General features: G+C 36.6%; 1 protein-coding gene across 2 annotated transcripts in view; it reads left to right on the top strand.

Annotated features, from left to right (window-relative positions):
- DHX9 (DExH-box helicase 9) overlaps positions 1-14,993 on the top strand; it is a 48,004-nt gene that overhangs the window by 21,114 nt on the left and 11,897 nt on the right. For both annotated transcript variants that reach the window (XM_005609775.4, XM_005609776.4), the window contains 12 exons: positions 176-312; positions 671-760; positions 856-1,017; positions 1,159-1,236; positions 1,955-2,146; positions 4,884-5,025; positions 5,458-5,540; positions 9,492-9,648; positions 11,989-12,089; positions 13,618-13,831; positions 14,013-14,107; positions 14,386-14,459. In XM_005609775.4, the coding sequence (XP_005609832.1) occupies positions 176-312; positions 671-760; positions 856-1,017; positions 1,159-1,236; positions 1,955-2,146; positions 4,884-5,025; positions 5,458-5,540; positions 9,492-9,648; positions 11,989-12,089; positions 13,618-13,831; positions 14,013-14,107; positions 14,386-14,459 (1,525 nt within the window). The remainder of the gene's footprint in view (positions 1-175; positions 313-670; positions 761-855; positions 1,018-1,158; positions 1,237-1,954; positions 2,147-4,883; positions 5,026-5,457; positions 5,541-9,491; positions 9,649-11,988; positions 12,090-13,617; positions 13,832-14,012; positions 14,108-14,385; positions 14,460-14,993) is intronic.

Genomic DNA, 14,993 nt, shown 5'->3' on the forward strand with positions numbered 1-14,993 from the left:
CTGTATGAAATTGCTTTTGGTTAGCAGTTAGAATGAAAAAGAACTTAGAACCCGTGGCATACTCTGTATTTTAGTGTGGCTTTTGTACCTAAACCCCTAGTTGCTTATGCTAAGGTATTTATTTACTCAGATGATTTATCCTTCTGTCCTCGGTAATCCTGACCTTAAATTATAGGGATTTTTGCACGCGAACATGGATCAAATAAAAAACTGGCAGCACAGTCCTGTGCTCTGTCGCTTGTCAGACAACTCTACCATCTTGAAGTGATTGAAGCTTACTCTGGACTTACAAAGAAGAAAGAAGGAGAGACAGTGAGTCTTTAGACTTAGTAGCCCAAGGAGATATTATAAGATTCAAGTATTTGAAAACAACAAAACAGGGCAAGAAAAAGCAAACTGAAAAAAAAAAAGATTCAAGTATTTGGCTCAAGTTTAGTTTATAGTTTTAGTAGTCTTACCTCAAGACATGGAAATGGCGTAATTTTGTGTTCATAGTGGGTAACAAGTAAATAATTGGTGAAGTAATTCTTTCACGAAAGGGAACTGACTCATTGGCTTTAGGAATAGTGTAGACCTAGGGCTGACTGCGTATGTTTAACCCTGCCATAGTAGATGTGAGTAGTGCACATGTGTGTGTTACATGATTTTCATGACCATACTTTCTCTCTAGGTGGAGCCTTACAAAGTTAACCTCTCTCAGGATTTAGAGCATCAGCTGCAAAACATCATTCAAGAGCTAAATCTTGAGATCATTCCCCCGGTAAGCATACAGCTATTTAGTTCACTTTTATATAGAACTTTCTAGTCAGATAAGCAACTGGTATTGCTTTTTCTGTTTTTCTTATTTTTCAATAGCCTGATGATCCTTCTGTGCCTGTTGTACTCAACCTTGGCAAATTGGCTCACTTTGAGCCGTCTCAGCGACAAAACCAAATGGGTGTGGTTCCTTGGTCACCTCCACAATCCAACTGGAATCCATGGACTAGTAGCAACATTGATGAGGGGCCCCTGGCTTATGTAAGTACAGCATTGTTTTTGAGATCAGACTCTTGTGTTTTACTCTTGCATGTACTTCAAAAGGATGTCTAGATAAAAAATAACTTCAGTTTGAGGCAGAGTTATGTGCTTTTGTTTGACTGTTGCCTTCCCATTTTACAGGCTACTCCAGAACAAATAAGCATGGACCTCAAGAATGAATTAATGTACCAGCTGGAACAGGATCATGATTTGCAAGCAGTAAGTCTGTGAAGTATTTAGACATATGGTGCCCAGAGCCTCAGAACTTTCTAAGTGTGGGCAAAAGGAACGTGAAGAATGTATTTTGCCCTTTCTAGGAAGGAAGATCAAAGATATTTTCTAAACTTCTAATCCTAGTTTCCTCTGAGGGTAGTTGTTGTCAGTTAAGCGCCTGTGAGTTTTAGTTAATATGAGTGGAAAGATTTGGAGTAATGCTCTTTTTTTGTTTTTGGTGTTTTTCACTATTTTATGAATAAAGCAATGTTGAAATGTTAGAAGAAAGGGAATGTATATGGAATGTTCAAGGAGAAAGGAGGAAAATAAGGGTGTGGACAAGGCCGCAAGATAGATTCTTCAGAAATTTAGTAAAAAAGAGGCAGTTCTATTAGAGATAGAAATATATACTTTTATGAGAAAGTATATTTTGAGTACTAAGCCAGTGGGAAGGAATACGTTTTTGCAGAGACAGCACATTTTTTTAACGTTAAGACAGTTACTTTGGGGGCCGGTCCTGTGGCCGAGTGGTTAAGTTCGCACGCTCTGCTTCGGTGGGCCAGGGTTTTGCTGGTTCGAATCCTGGGGTGCGGACAGACTATGTATTGGGGAGCTTAGGGAGAACAAGTAAAAGTAAAATCTTTAAAAAAAAAAAAAAAAAGACAGTTACTTCTAATGTGTATATTGGTAGAAATCTGACTGAGGTGTAAATTTTCTAATATAGATCTTACAGGAGAGGGAGTTACTGCCTGTGAAGAAATTTGAAAGTGAAATCCTGGAAGCGATTAGTCAAAATTCAGTTGTCATCATCCGAGGTGCTACTGGATGTGGTAAAACCACACAAGTTCCCCAGTTTATTCTAGATGACTTTATCCAGAATGACCGAGCAGCAGAGTGTAATATTGTAGTCACTCAGGTAAGTAGCGAGCCAACTTACAAAGGTGTGTATCTGGTGTGGCTGCACTTTGAGAGGTGGAAATAGCTGTAGGCTACTTAAGCCGTATGTGAAAAGGTGGCTCTACAGGTACTGATAGATGTTTTATCGGTGAGCCTTGCTTTGTATTTATTCACTGTGGGACGGTATGTAAAACAATTATGGAAGCACAGGAGATCAAGGGAAAAGGGGTAAATTATTCAAGGGATACGAAGATCAGCTTCTTCATAGGCTGTCAAGTGGCATCCAGTCTGGGAAGTGTTGAAACATTCATTAGTAGTCTTAGATTAAGCAGTGTTCTCCCACACAAAATGCCTATCCTGCCAGTCTTTATAATGAGCTAAGAATTATCATAAGGATTAGATTACTTTTTAATTGCCTTTTTTCTGAGCATAGTACATACGCCTTGGGAAAAAATTAGCCAATAGAGTAAATTTTAAAAGAAACGAAAGCCCACTCAAGATCCCACCATCCAGAAGAAATCATTTTACTTTTAGTCTTTATCCTTTCAGACTTTATTGTATACAAGCTGCATGTACACCATCTTAACCTGTCCCTGTTATGTAAACGTTGTGGCGTTAGAGCAACAGCGTAATTATTTAATGACTTTATAATTTTCCATTTTATGCTTATACCCTTATTCTTAAATGATGGAAGATTTTTAAAGATTCTTCCTAATATTTTGGTATTACATATGCTATGATGAACGTACTTGCGCATAGATCTTTATACACTTGTTTGATTATTTCATTGGAATAAATTCCTAGATGTAGGATTATCGGATCAAAGGGTGTGCGTATTTTCACTTTTTTGCACTTTGCCATACTGCCCTCAGGAAAAATCACACAGATTTCCAGTCGAGTCAGTTGTAAATAAAAGAAGTGCTTCTCTTTAGAATGTATTTTAAATATTTTCGTTTTACAGACAGGGCCGTTGAGGAAACTAGAAGCTGCTAAGTCAGAGAAGCATATAAAATATGAGGAGGAGATTGTAGGGTCATTTGTTTCTTTGTTGTTGAGTCTTGATATTGATGTTTTCTGTTCATACTCAAGGAAATTTGGTCAGTAGGGTGTCTGAAGATGGTTGTTTCAAGGTGATAAAAGCAACCCCTGAATTCCCAGTAGCGTTATGGTTACACCTCAGGAGAGTCAAATTTCCTAGTGAATTTCAAGTTCTTCTAGAAGCCAGTTATTTAGTAGACATGTTGAAAACTGTAGGAAAAACAAAAGTAGAGAAAGTAGTATTGAGCATTTACCTGTTTATAGAATGCAAAGAACTTCTTTAAAGGATCCAGAAAACTTTGTATTTTATATCTCTAGTGAAATATCATTCTTACATTCCCTCGCATGGCTATGAGCAGAACTCTCTTGATGGACAGACAGAGTTCAGTCCTTCGTGTGACACTATTACTGAGGGCTGGTGAGGTGCAGAGTACTTATCAGAGTGGTCAATAAAAGCTAGCATAGTTCAGCAAGTCAAGGCACATAAACCAGACAAAATACGAGGTCAGGAAAATTCAACACAGTATGTTCAAGAAGGCATCTTTTAATCCCTTATTTTTGTGGACAGAATAAATACGAACTAGCTGATTGTACACTTACCTGTATTTGTTACTAACCCCATATCCTAAGGGACCCTTGTATTAGGGATATAGAAATTAATAAATTGTATTTTGTGTTAATTCAAAGGCTATTGATAGCTATAGTGAAGTTATTGGGTTTTTGGTTTTTTGGTTTTTTTTAAGATTGTGTTAGCCTCTGATTTCCTAAATAGTCTTGTCGTAACTTGGAATGTCATCATGTAGGTACTGAGCTAAATATGAAACTCAGAAAGTTTTCTCAAGCAAGGAACTAAAATACAACCTGACATTAGGAACTTTTTCACACAATAAACTCCAAAACAACTTAGAAGCATCTGGTCTTTATAAATCTGTATGTCCCTCCATAGCTGTACCTTTAGGGCATCGTAATAGGCGTAGTATCCACGAAGTAAATATTGTTTTGTGTACTTAGAAGATAAGGAACCCTAAGGAACAGTTTTCAGAAAAATGAAGGCCCAAAGCTTAAAACATTAACCTGTAGCATTCCCTTTAGGGTTCAGCATATTTGTTGCTGGAAACAGTAGTATACAGTTTTTCTTGATATGTAAGCTCATCAAAGACAGGAGTGATTTCATTCAGTTTCCTCTCTCTTGCACCTTCTGTGGCACCTGTTGCAAATATGCAATGAATGCTTACCTTGTGAGTTAATAAGTGAATGAAAGGTGGCTGCAGTAGATTTGGCATAGAAGATTGTTCACCTTCCTAATACCCATATATCTCAGTTAAGTAATTTTCTAAACGTATGCCTTCACTGTGGTAGGCAGTTACAAGAAAAGTTACATGCACGCTCTGCCCCCTTCCCTACTGGAAAATCACTCTGCATATCATTAAGAGTTTGGGCCAATGGTGGAGAAATTTGATTTTCTATAAAAACCTTGGAGTCATTTTATATACAAAATGAAAAACAGCATTTTTTGAGTGTCTGCCATAGAATTAACTGGTAACATTTTTTGTCCTGATTTTTTTCTTTAATAAGATTTGGAGCTTCCTAAGGATAACATTACTATTGGTTCTGTTGTTTACTGGGACAGATTTACTACAATAATTTAATAATTCTAATAAACAAATGTAACTGCAATTTTGTAGCTTTTATATCAGTTTTCTTTTTCCTTGTCTCAGCCCAGGAGAATCAGTGCGGTTTCTGTGGCCGAGCGAGTTGCATATGAGAGAGGAGAAGAGCCCGGAAAAAGCTGTGGCTATAGTGTTCGATTTGAGTCTGTACTTCCTCGCCCTCATGCCAGTATAATGTTTTGTACCGTAGGTCAGTAATGAGTTTTATTTTAGTGTTTCATTTGTGTTTTGTATTGTATTGTTTGTGAAGAACACTCGGTAGCAACACAAAATGGCTGGAAATCCAGGAGCCAATCGCAGGATTCTTAAGTAGAACTTTTGGCAGTTTTTTCCTTCATGGATAGTATGTACCTGCTGGTGGATATAGCTCAGAGAAAATGAAATACGTTACTAGAGTTCTGTCTTTGAATAGACAAATGTGTTCATTAAACAAATGTGTTTCAGAGTACACTAAAGCCTTTTTAATAATTTAAATATACAAGTGATTATTTCTTTCCTAAATTGATGCTTGGGGTTATATTAGTTGAAGCATAGTTGTCTAGAATTTGTTTCTTTGCACTTTTCTATGCCCCCCTACTTTAATCAAAATAGAAACTCATCTCCAGTTGTTTTTCTTTTCAAGGTGTGCTCCTAAGAAAATTAGAAGCAGGCATTCGAGGAATCAGTCATGTAATTGTAGATGAAATACACGAAAGAGACATAAATGTGAGTAACTTGAGCGTTATAGTAAGATACTGATCCTAATATTCTGTACAAAGAGAAATCAAAGTAGAGTCTTTGTTTTATTTCCCTTTTCTTCATGCTTACGTTTTCTATCAAAACTATGAACTTCAGTCACTTAAGATGTTGGACACCTTTTTTTTAGCAAGGCCATTAAGCCTGTTTTTCCTTTATTAAACTCACACAATTCTAAAAGCGATTAGTAAGTATAGGGACCAACCCTGTGGCTGAGTGGTTAAGTTTGCATGCTTCGCTTCGGTGGCCCAGGGTTTCATGAGTTCGGATTGTGGGTACAGACGTGGCACCTCTCATGAGGTCATGCTGAGACAGCATTCCATATAGCACAACCAGAGGCACTCGCAACTAGAATATACAACTATGTACTGGGGGGCTTTGGGGAGAAGAATAAGAAAAAAAAGAAGAAGATTGGCAACATGTTAGCTCAGGTGCCAGTCTTTAAAGAAAAAGTATAATAGCAGTGCTCAGTAAGAACTAGCATAATTCAGCAACTGAACTAATGTTTATGACTATGAATAGATAATGGAATTTTAATAATCAGTTTTTCTTTGAATTGGAGATTTTATAATTTTAAAATTTAATATAATTAATAATGTCGTCTTGGATGTTTACAGCTCTTATCTTTTTTAGATGTTAATGATAATCCTGCCAGAATTAGGAAAAAACTAGAATTTCATCCCCTTTCTTCTTCTGGTCCTTGGCAGAACTTGTATAGAATTAACTTATTATATAATTGTATAATTCAAAAATTGATACTATAAAGCAATGACTTGCTTTTATACCACTATTTTACATATCCAAACAGGTGTTATTGGATGGGGACAGTATGTCATTCAAACTGTCACCAGACTCCTATTCCGCAAAACATTCATCGGAAGGCCTCCTCTTTAGAAAATACTTTTACAGCCATTGTTGTTAATCATCTTTAGTTTTGCCAAAACTTTGACCTTTATGATTGAGCTAAAGGAAGTAAGAAAGTTTGGATGGTTTATCAGATGGCTTTTTAAATCAGAAATTTTTGCTGTTTTTGTCATTCAAAATCGCTTGAACTCTTTATAGGTTTTTTTTTTCTAATTAGTTAAAATTATTCAATATTGTCTAACTAGCATGGTAACATACCAGTATTCTTAAAGTTTAAATTATTCCAAATCATACTGAAAACATAATGGATTATCATTGCAGTTTTCGTAAGAAAAATTAAGTGGTTTTGGTCAACTTTCCTGGAAAGACTGTCAGGTCTATACTAATATACCATTCACAGTGAAAAATGCCTTTGCAGAAACTTTTTATGTTCTCTTTCAGATGAACCTTATCTAAATTTGTCACTTTATGGGGAACACCCAAAGGAACTTAACAGACCAATTATTTTAAACAGTGGGAGAATAGGAAAATTTAACAATGTGGCTGAATAGAAGATTAATACACAGAATTCAGTTGCATTATATATATTATAAACGAACAGCTAGAAAACAACTAAAAAGATACCATTGCAGTAGTCAGTATGTCAAGTACCTAAGAATAAATCCAGCAAAAAGACATGCATGATCCCTATAAGAAAAATAAAACTTTATTACAGAACATTAAAAAAGACCAGATCATGTTCTTGGCTAGGAGGACTGAATATTATATGGATGTCAGTTGTCCCCAAGTTGATCCACAGTTTGAATGCAATTCTAATCAAATTCTCAGCCGGATTTTTCACAGAATTTAATAGGCTGATTATAAATACTTATGGGTAAGATGTATGGCAAAATATAACCAGGACTTCTGAATAAGAGCAGAATGGAAGGTCTTGCTTTACAGATATGAAGACTTAATTTGAAGCTATAATAATTAAGGTAGTATAGTATGTGGATTGACAGTTTGACCAGTGGAATAATACAGAGTGTAGAAACAGATTGTGTGTTGTATGCAGCTTTGGTCTAAGAGTGATGGCATATCAGATCAGTGGAAAAGGGAGTGGGCTATTTAATAAATGGAGCTAGAAACATGGTCATCCATAAGGAGATAGTTGAAATTGGATCCTTACTTCGTAACCAAACACGGAAATCAACTCCAGATAGATTAAGGATTTAAATGCCAAGGCAATTTTAACTCTTGAATAGAAAAATCTATTCAAGTAAACATCTAAACAGCACTATCTGATAGAAATATACTCTGAGCCACATAAGTAATTTTTAATTTTCTAGTTACGTATTTTAAGATGAAACAGGTGAAATAAGCTCAGTATATCTACATATTTTCTACATGTAGTCAATATAAAAAAATATATTGAGATATTTTACACACTTTTTGATCTTAAGTCTTCAAAATATGTGTATTTTATGCTTACAGCACATTTCAACTCAGATTAAGCACATTTCATATCCTCAGCCACGTGTGGCCAGTGGCCACTGTACTAGGTAACATAGTTCTAGATCTTCTGGAAGGATTTCTTAAAATGTGAAATACACTAAACATGAAATAAAAGACTGATATATTTGTCTATATTAAAATTAGTTGTTCATTCAAAAGATAATTTAAGGTACACCGCAAGCTAGAAGATTCTAATGTAGCCAACAAAATTTTAATATAGAAATATGTAAACACCACCTACAAATCAGTAAGAAAAGTACAGACGACTCAATAGAAAATAAGCAAAAAATACAAACAGACATTTTACAAAAGAAAGCACATGTTTAGCTAATAAACATGAGGTGGTGTTCAGTCACATTGGTGAATAGGAAAGTTTAGATCAAGACTATAATAAAGTACTTACTACTTTATATCAATTTGACTAATAAAATTTAAGTGGTGATGCCAAGTGTTAGAGAATATGAGGATTAGCAGGATCTCTTATCCACTGCTCATGGTGGTATGTGAATTGATGGAACCACTTAGGCGAATAGTTCAGCATTGTCTCTGAAGTTCAACATTTACACACCCTTTAACTTTATAGTTCCATATCCACACTTAGCTATAGAAGCTTACATATGTCGAGCAGAAGACATGAACAAAATGTTCATAGTGGCAAATGTTCACAATAATAAAATCCTGGAAACAACTCAGATACCTTGAGTAGGTACCACCAGATACCGACTGGTGAATTAATTGTTATATTCACACATTGGAGTATTAAACAGTCATCAGAATAACTGTAGTAACACTTAGGGATGAATCTTAGCAGTACTGTAGTATGTAGAAAAGGAAATCCCAAAAGATTATATAAAATATCATGTTCCTGTAAAGTTAAGAATAGGTAAATTTAAAAACATATTTCTACATATGTTTATATATATATATATTTTAGGTATCTGTATACATGAGAGGAAAGTTATGGAAAGGAATAATAAAAGATTCAAGATGGTGATTTTCTTTAATTGAAGGAGGCAGAGTGATGGGCGAGAGGACTACACAGCCAGAGAAAAGTTTTATCAGAGTTTTAGCTTCTGTGTTGTTAGGTGGGCTAAAGGATACTTTGCGTTATTAAATAACAAATGTCTTGGCCATTATTTTGTTTGATTGAACCAAATATGACCTTTTCAGTATTTTTAAGATTAACTTTACAGGTGATTGGATAACTGATTTTTGGCTCATCGTGGCTTTCCCCTTTTCTCTAGTTAAAGTTTGTGCCTACATAAATTTCCTTGAAAAGTCTTAGGTGAATTCTTTGCTCTCGTTAGTGTTTGTTTCTCTTCCCTTCCCATACCCACATAGCACTCATTTCTAATCCCAACAGCTGTTAGACTACAGGTGTTCTTAAAAATACCGTTAACTGCATCCCATTGTAACCCTTTATCTTAACACTTCTACAAGCCACCTAAGAAACCGAGTTTCACTGATGTCTTGTGGCTGTATAGCACAAGAAATCCTTTAGGTCTCTCATTAGCACAGACTTACTATGCAATTTTTGTTTCATTTGTGTTTGTGTTTTAATAGACTGACTTCCTTTTGGTAGTGTTGCGTGATGTGGTTCAGGCTTATCCTGAAGTTCGCATTGTTCTTATGTCTGCTACTATTGATACCAGCATGTTCTGTGAATATTTCTTCAATTGCCCTATCATTGAAGTTTTTGGGAGGACTTACCCAGTTCAAGGTAAGTATTGTGGGAGTCAGGTGGGAGGGCGAACATCTTTTGTGCAGTAGTGTTTGGATTTTCTTAATTCTGGAGATTGGAGTAATAGTCTAAAGGATATTTAAAATACTGGCCACATTGGACTATTAGATGCATCGTAGTATCTTGGGATTTTCGTTGAGCAGCAGTGAGTACAATCTGAGGAGGAGAACAAGTTTCATTCACTGCTTGAGGAATTTGCATATCCAGTAAACTTCCTGGCCTTTACTTAGAGCCAAACTTAACTTTTAAAATTATATACAGTCAAGTGTGAATCAATATGGCCTATAGACTTCATGGGAAATACTGTTAAAAGTTCACGCAGCCAGGGCCGACTTAACAAGAGAATCATTCTTAGAGCCAGAGCAAGCAGATTTTGAAATGAGATTAAGTAGTGTTTCAAGGTCAAGTATTTCTGAGTAGCTAAGAGCTTCTTTACTTCCTTTAGAAGTTTTATCATCACCATCTTCTAGGAAAGTCATGTAGTAGCTTGGTTAAAAAAATGTATTACAGGGCCAGCCGTGGTGGGCTAGTGGTTAAGTTCAGCACACAGTGCTTTGGTGGCCAGGGTTCAGTTCCCAAGAACAGACCTACACTGCTTGTCTGGCAGTGGCTTTGCTGAGGTGGTGGCTCACATACAAATAAAAAGGAAGATTGGCAGTGGGTGTTAGCTGAGGGCAGATCATCCTCAGCAAAAAATTAAAAAATAGTCTAATTGAGGGCTTGAAAATAAGCTGAAAAATTTGCAGTGCAGATATGAAATGATGAGTAGGTACATAAGGGTTCTGATTTTTGAAATTCGAAAGTAAGGGTAGCTCTGAGAAGCCAATGCAGTTGTATCTTACGAGGGTACAGGTTAACAATTCTAAAACTGCTTTACGTGTATACTGGGATTGAAAAAATAAGTAAATGGATGTTAGGTGGTGGGAACCAGGTTTATCTTTGGAGTGAGAGGTTACAAGAAAGGAGGGAAGGCTTGAAGGAACCATGTGGTACTGGATTATAGTTGGAGACATCAGTGAGAATTTGTGTTTAGATACAAATGGATAGGTACAGAAGTAATTATAGATGTGTGTGGATACATGGGTTAGTATACATACATATTTCCTAGCTCTGTCTGCTGAGTAGGCCTAGAAGCAGTGACATCCCAGTAGTAGGGAACATGCCCAACATCCAGATCTTATTTCCAATACGGTCTCCAATTAAAGGAACCAGTTGTCCTTGGAGAAATGGGTGATTCTAAGGCTGAAGCAGTGACTATACAAGATGAACCTGGAGCATCTTGCAGTGCCTGAAAGTAAGAAAGTGCTTTAAAACAGCACACAATAATGGGAACAAAGGGGACAGAAGAGCCAACCTGAAAGCTGTTAATGGTCAAAGCTGGAATAATTTGAGCAAAAAACCAAAATAACATAGTGCTGGATTATAACCCTAAGTATAAAATATAAATACCTATGGATCTATATGATGGTTGAAGAAATAAATAGGTAATAAAGACAAACCTCTCATATGGAAGAATTCCAAAAAACTTATATGGATACTCTCCCTCTCCCTCAAAAAATGTGAAGCTTAACTCCCTATCCATTGAGTGTACTGTGCTTAATGACTTGCTTCCAAAGAGTAGAAGATTGATGGGGGAACTGAGAGTAACTTAACGGTGGAGTAACTTGACAGACACTACAGTCCTCAGGTAAGGAAGTTTAACATCATCAGTGATGAGTCACGTTGATAGTATGTACCCTTGATGTATTGTGATGAGAATGGCACTTTGGGGCACTTAGGGTACAGAGGTGAAATGTTTAGATTATGGGACACATCTGGGCCCATCAGACAACCTCAGGAGCATAATTGATCAGCCAGATGTTCCAACCTTTGCATTGAGGTCCTTCTTCAGAGTAGTAACTAAAAGGAACCCATTTTATGTGTACATTCTGGTAGAGGAAGGATGGACTGTGGTATGTTACTGTATTGACATTACTTCTTTGTACATGTACCTCCCCCACCGTGGGAATGTACAACGTAGTGCACATGCACAATAGGCATTCCGTGAACTCCTTGACTGAATATTGTATATAGAGGATAGCCTGACTGGCTTTGTAGGAACGTGTAATAAGATACCTCACCCTCCTCCAAGGTCCAAGAAGTGGGAACACTGAGTTTGATTGGGAAAAGAGGCTATTGCCACTAGAATTTGTTGGCAGTTTTGAAGAATCAGATTGAAGGGTATTAAGGTAATTTTGTATTAGGAGTTCGAAAATGAGTTTTACAGACTGCTGCATTCTGAAAGTTGGTAGTACTTACCTAACTGGATTGTCCTGGCAGAATATTTTTTGGAAGACTGTATTCAGATGACCCACTTTGTTCCTCCACCAAAGGACAAGAAGAAGAAGGATAAGGAGGAGGATGGTGGTGAGGATGATGATGTAAGTGAATTTCATGAAGAACTTTGATTTTGGGCAAATGATTGTAGGGAAGAGAATGATTTTAGTTAAAAACATACAATGAGTTAGCATTATAAAAAACTTTTTAATGGGGCTGGCCTGGTGGCACAGCGGTTAAGTTTGCACGTTCTGTTTCAGCGGCCCAGGGTTTGCCAGTTCGTGGGCATGGCACCGCTTAGCAAGCCATGCTGTGGTAGGCGTCCCACATATAAAGTGGAGGGAGATGGACACGGATGTAAGCTCAGGGCGAGTCTTCCTCAAAAAAAAAAAAAAACTTTTTAAAAAACTGACTACAATGTCTGTCTTTGAATTGACTCATTTCACTCCAAAGAGTTCCACATTCAATGACAAGCTCTTTTCATACTCTGAGTTAAATCATCTCTGGCATGAAGATCAAAACAAAAGAAGAGGAAAGGGTAAGATGGTTAAAGGCCCCATGCAGCTAGAGATAACTCCATTTTATAAGGCTTTGGCTACTCAGTTTTCCATGGGCCGAAGCACCTGGGAAACAGGTAAAAGGCAGTCTTGTGCCCCACCCCAGTCCTACTAAATCAGAATCTACATTTCAATAAGATAATCCAGATGATCCATGTGTACGGTAAAGTTGAAGAAGCAGCAACTGTAGATTAGAGAGACTGTATGGTGATGACATTATCAGATGGAGAGAGTTTTAAACTAGAGCGTAAGGAGGGGGTTCCTAAGAAGAAACAGTAAAGAAAAGCGACAGTTACTCTGTAGTGCTTGAGAATTGGACCCAGGATAATATAAAAATGCATCTTGGAGCTGGAAATTTGAACAGAATGAATAGTGTAAGACAGCCAGCAATGCAGAATTTGATAGAAAACAACCTGGGATTGGGTATTTTTAATCAGAAGACCTCAAGGATGTAAACAAATAGCAAATAGAAAGCTTATCAGAGGAAAAGAAGACCAATTTTAACAGCTTTGTTTGTTATTACTGAAGGCTTGGTTTATCATTGATTCTAAGGCAGACTTTTTGGAAAATACCACATTATTTCAGAAATAGGTGGAAATGATCAAATACCCTGCCTGCAGGACACTTGTCTAAGAATTAAAGGACTTAATATTTGGCATGAGATGAGCCTGGAAATCACACAGGAAGGCATTGTGTATAGATGAAGTAATTATATAGGGATTGATACACAGAGAGGATCCTAGGAACAGTTCATTAATCAGTAAGGAAAGTATTTTTGAAAAACCGAGAGTTTTTAGTCCCAAGAGTTAAATATTCTTGGTAGAAGGAGCCATTAGAAGTTTCAGAGGCAAATTTAAGAGTTTGTGCTTGAATTTTAGTCATGTTCTATGGGAAATATTACTCAGTAGAAAAATTTGGTATGTCAACCAGTAGGTTCTACATTTTTGGAAATTAAATTACTATATGCTAGATGTGACTTATCAGAATTAATAAGGACATTGGGTGTCATTTGAATGTTACCTCATGAGCTGTAGTAATTGAGACAGTCCAGAATATATCTCCCTATTTTTTGTAGGCAAATTGCAACCTGATCTGTGGTGATGAATACGGTCCAGAAACAAAGATGAGCATGGCTCAATTGAATGAAAAGGAAACTCCTTTTGAACTCATTGAGGCTCTACTTAAGTACATTGAGACCCTTAATGTTCCTGGAGCTGTGTTGGTTTTTCTGCCTGGCTGGAATTTGATTTATACTATGCAGAAGCATTTGGAAATGAATCCGCATTTTGGTGAGTCTTTGAATTCTCACATATTTGAGAGAGAAAAATGAGTATTTTTGCTTGTGCTGTAGCCAAAATGTGAAAACAGAATTTAGTGTTGTGTCAGTTTTTGAATAAAAAGATGCATAATGTAGAGCAGTTTTAAACTAGGCTCCTAGTTTTAGACCTTAACCTTTTTGTATTGTTATAGGAAGCCATAGGTATCAGATTCTACCTCTGCATTCTCAGATTCCTCGAGAGGAACAGCGCAAAGTGTTTGATCCGGTACCAGCTGGAGTAACCAAGGTAAATGATAAACATTAAGTTTTGGGGTTGGAAGTGACATAGATATCAAACAAATGTTATGTGCCTTCAAAGAACTATCCAAAAAATTGTAATCCATATAAATTGAGGAAGAAAGGGTCTTTTCTTCCTGAGCTTAGCAGATTTTTCATTATCCAGTGATTTTTTTAAAGACTTCTGTAATTCTCCGTGTTAGCTGTTACACAAGCAAATTAGTCTTTTCAAGTACATAACAGGAAAATATTTTCTGAAGTGTAATTTTTCTTAATGTCTCTTCACAGGTTATTTTGTCCACAAATATTGCTGAGACAAGCATTACTATAAATGATGTTGTTTATGTCATTGACTCCTGCAAGTAAGTTCCCAAGGAACCTGTTTGCCTAGAATAAATCTTCAGAATGTCCCATGTAATATCTAATATCAGTTAAGAGAATCAGAAACACCTTATTTTTATCATCAAAATTACTGTGCATCTGTATTTCCTGGGTAATAGGCTAATTGATAATTCTTGGTATCGATCATCACAAATCACTTATCATGGTAAAAAGTGACAAAGCTTAACTCTAACTTCTGGCTACTTCCCACTGCTCTTCTGCTGGTGTTTTGCTCATTTTGCCTTGGGTGTTTCCCTTGACCACTGCCATACAATAGCATGTATAAAGATGACCAATATTTAGCTCAGGACAAGTATCCTACCTGTAGGTCACTCATTTAAGAATTAAAAGACTTCATATTTGATATGAGATGAGCCTGAGAAATACACAGGGAGGCATTATGTATAGGTAAGTAATATGTGGTAATCGATATATGGAGGGGACAAAAAAAGACAAATGTCCCCTGTGTCCCATGTGTTCTGATGTCCCATGTGTTCTCTGTATAGTCCCTCAGC

The sequence above is a fragment of the Equus caballus genome, chromosome 5 (genome assembly GCF_041296265.1).
Source record: "Equus caballus isolate H_3958 breed thoroughbred chromosome 5, TB-T2T, whole genome shotgun sequence".
NCBI classification, from domain to species: Eukaryota; Metazoa; Chordata; class Mammalia; order Perissodactyla; family Equidae; genus Equus; species Equus caballus.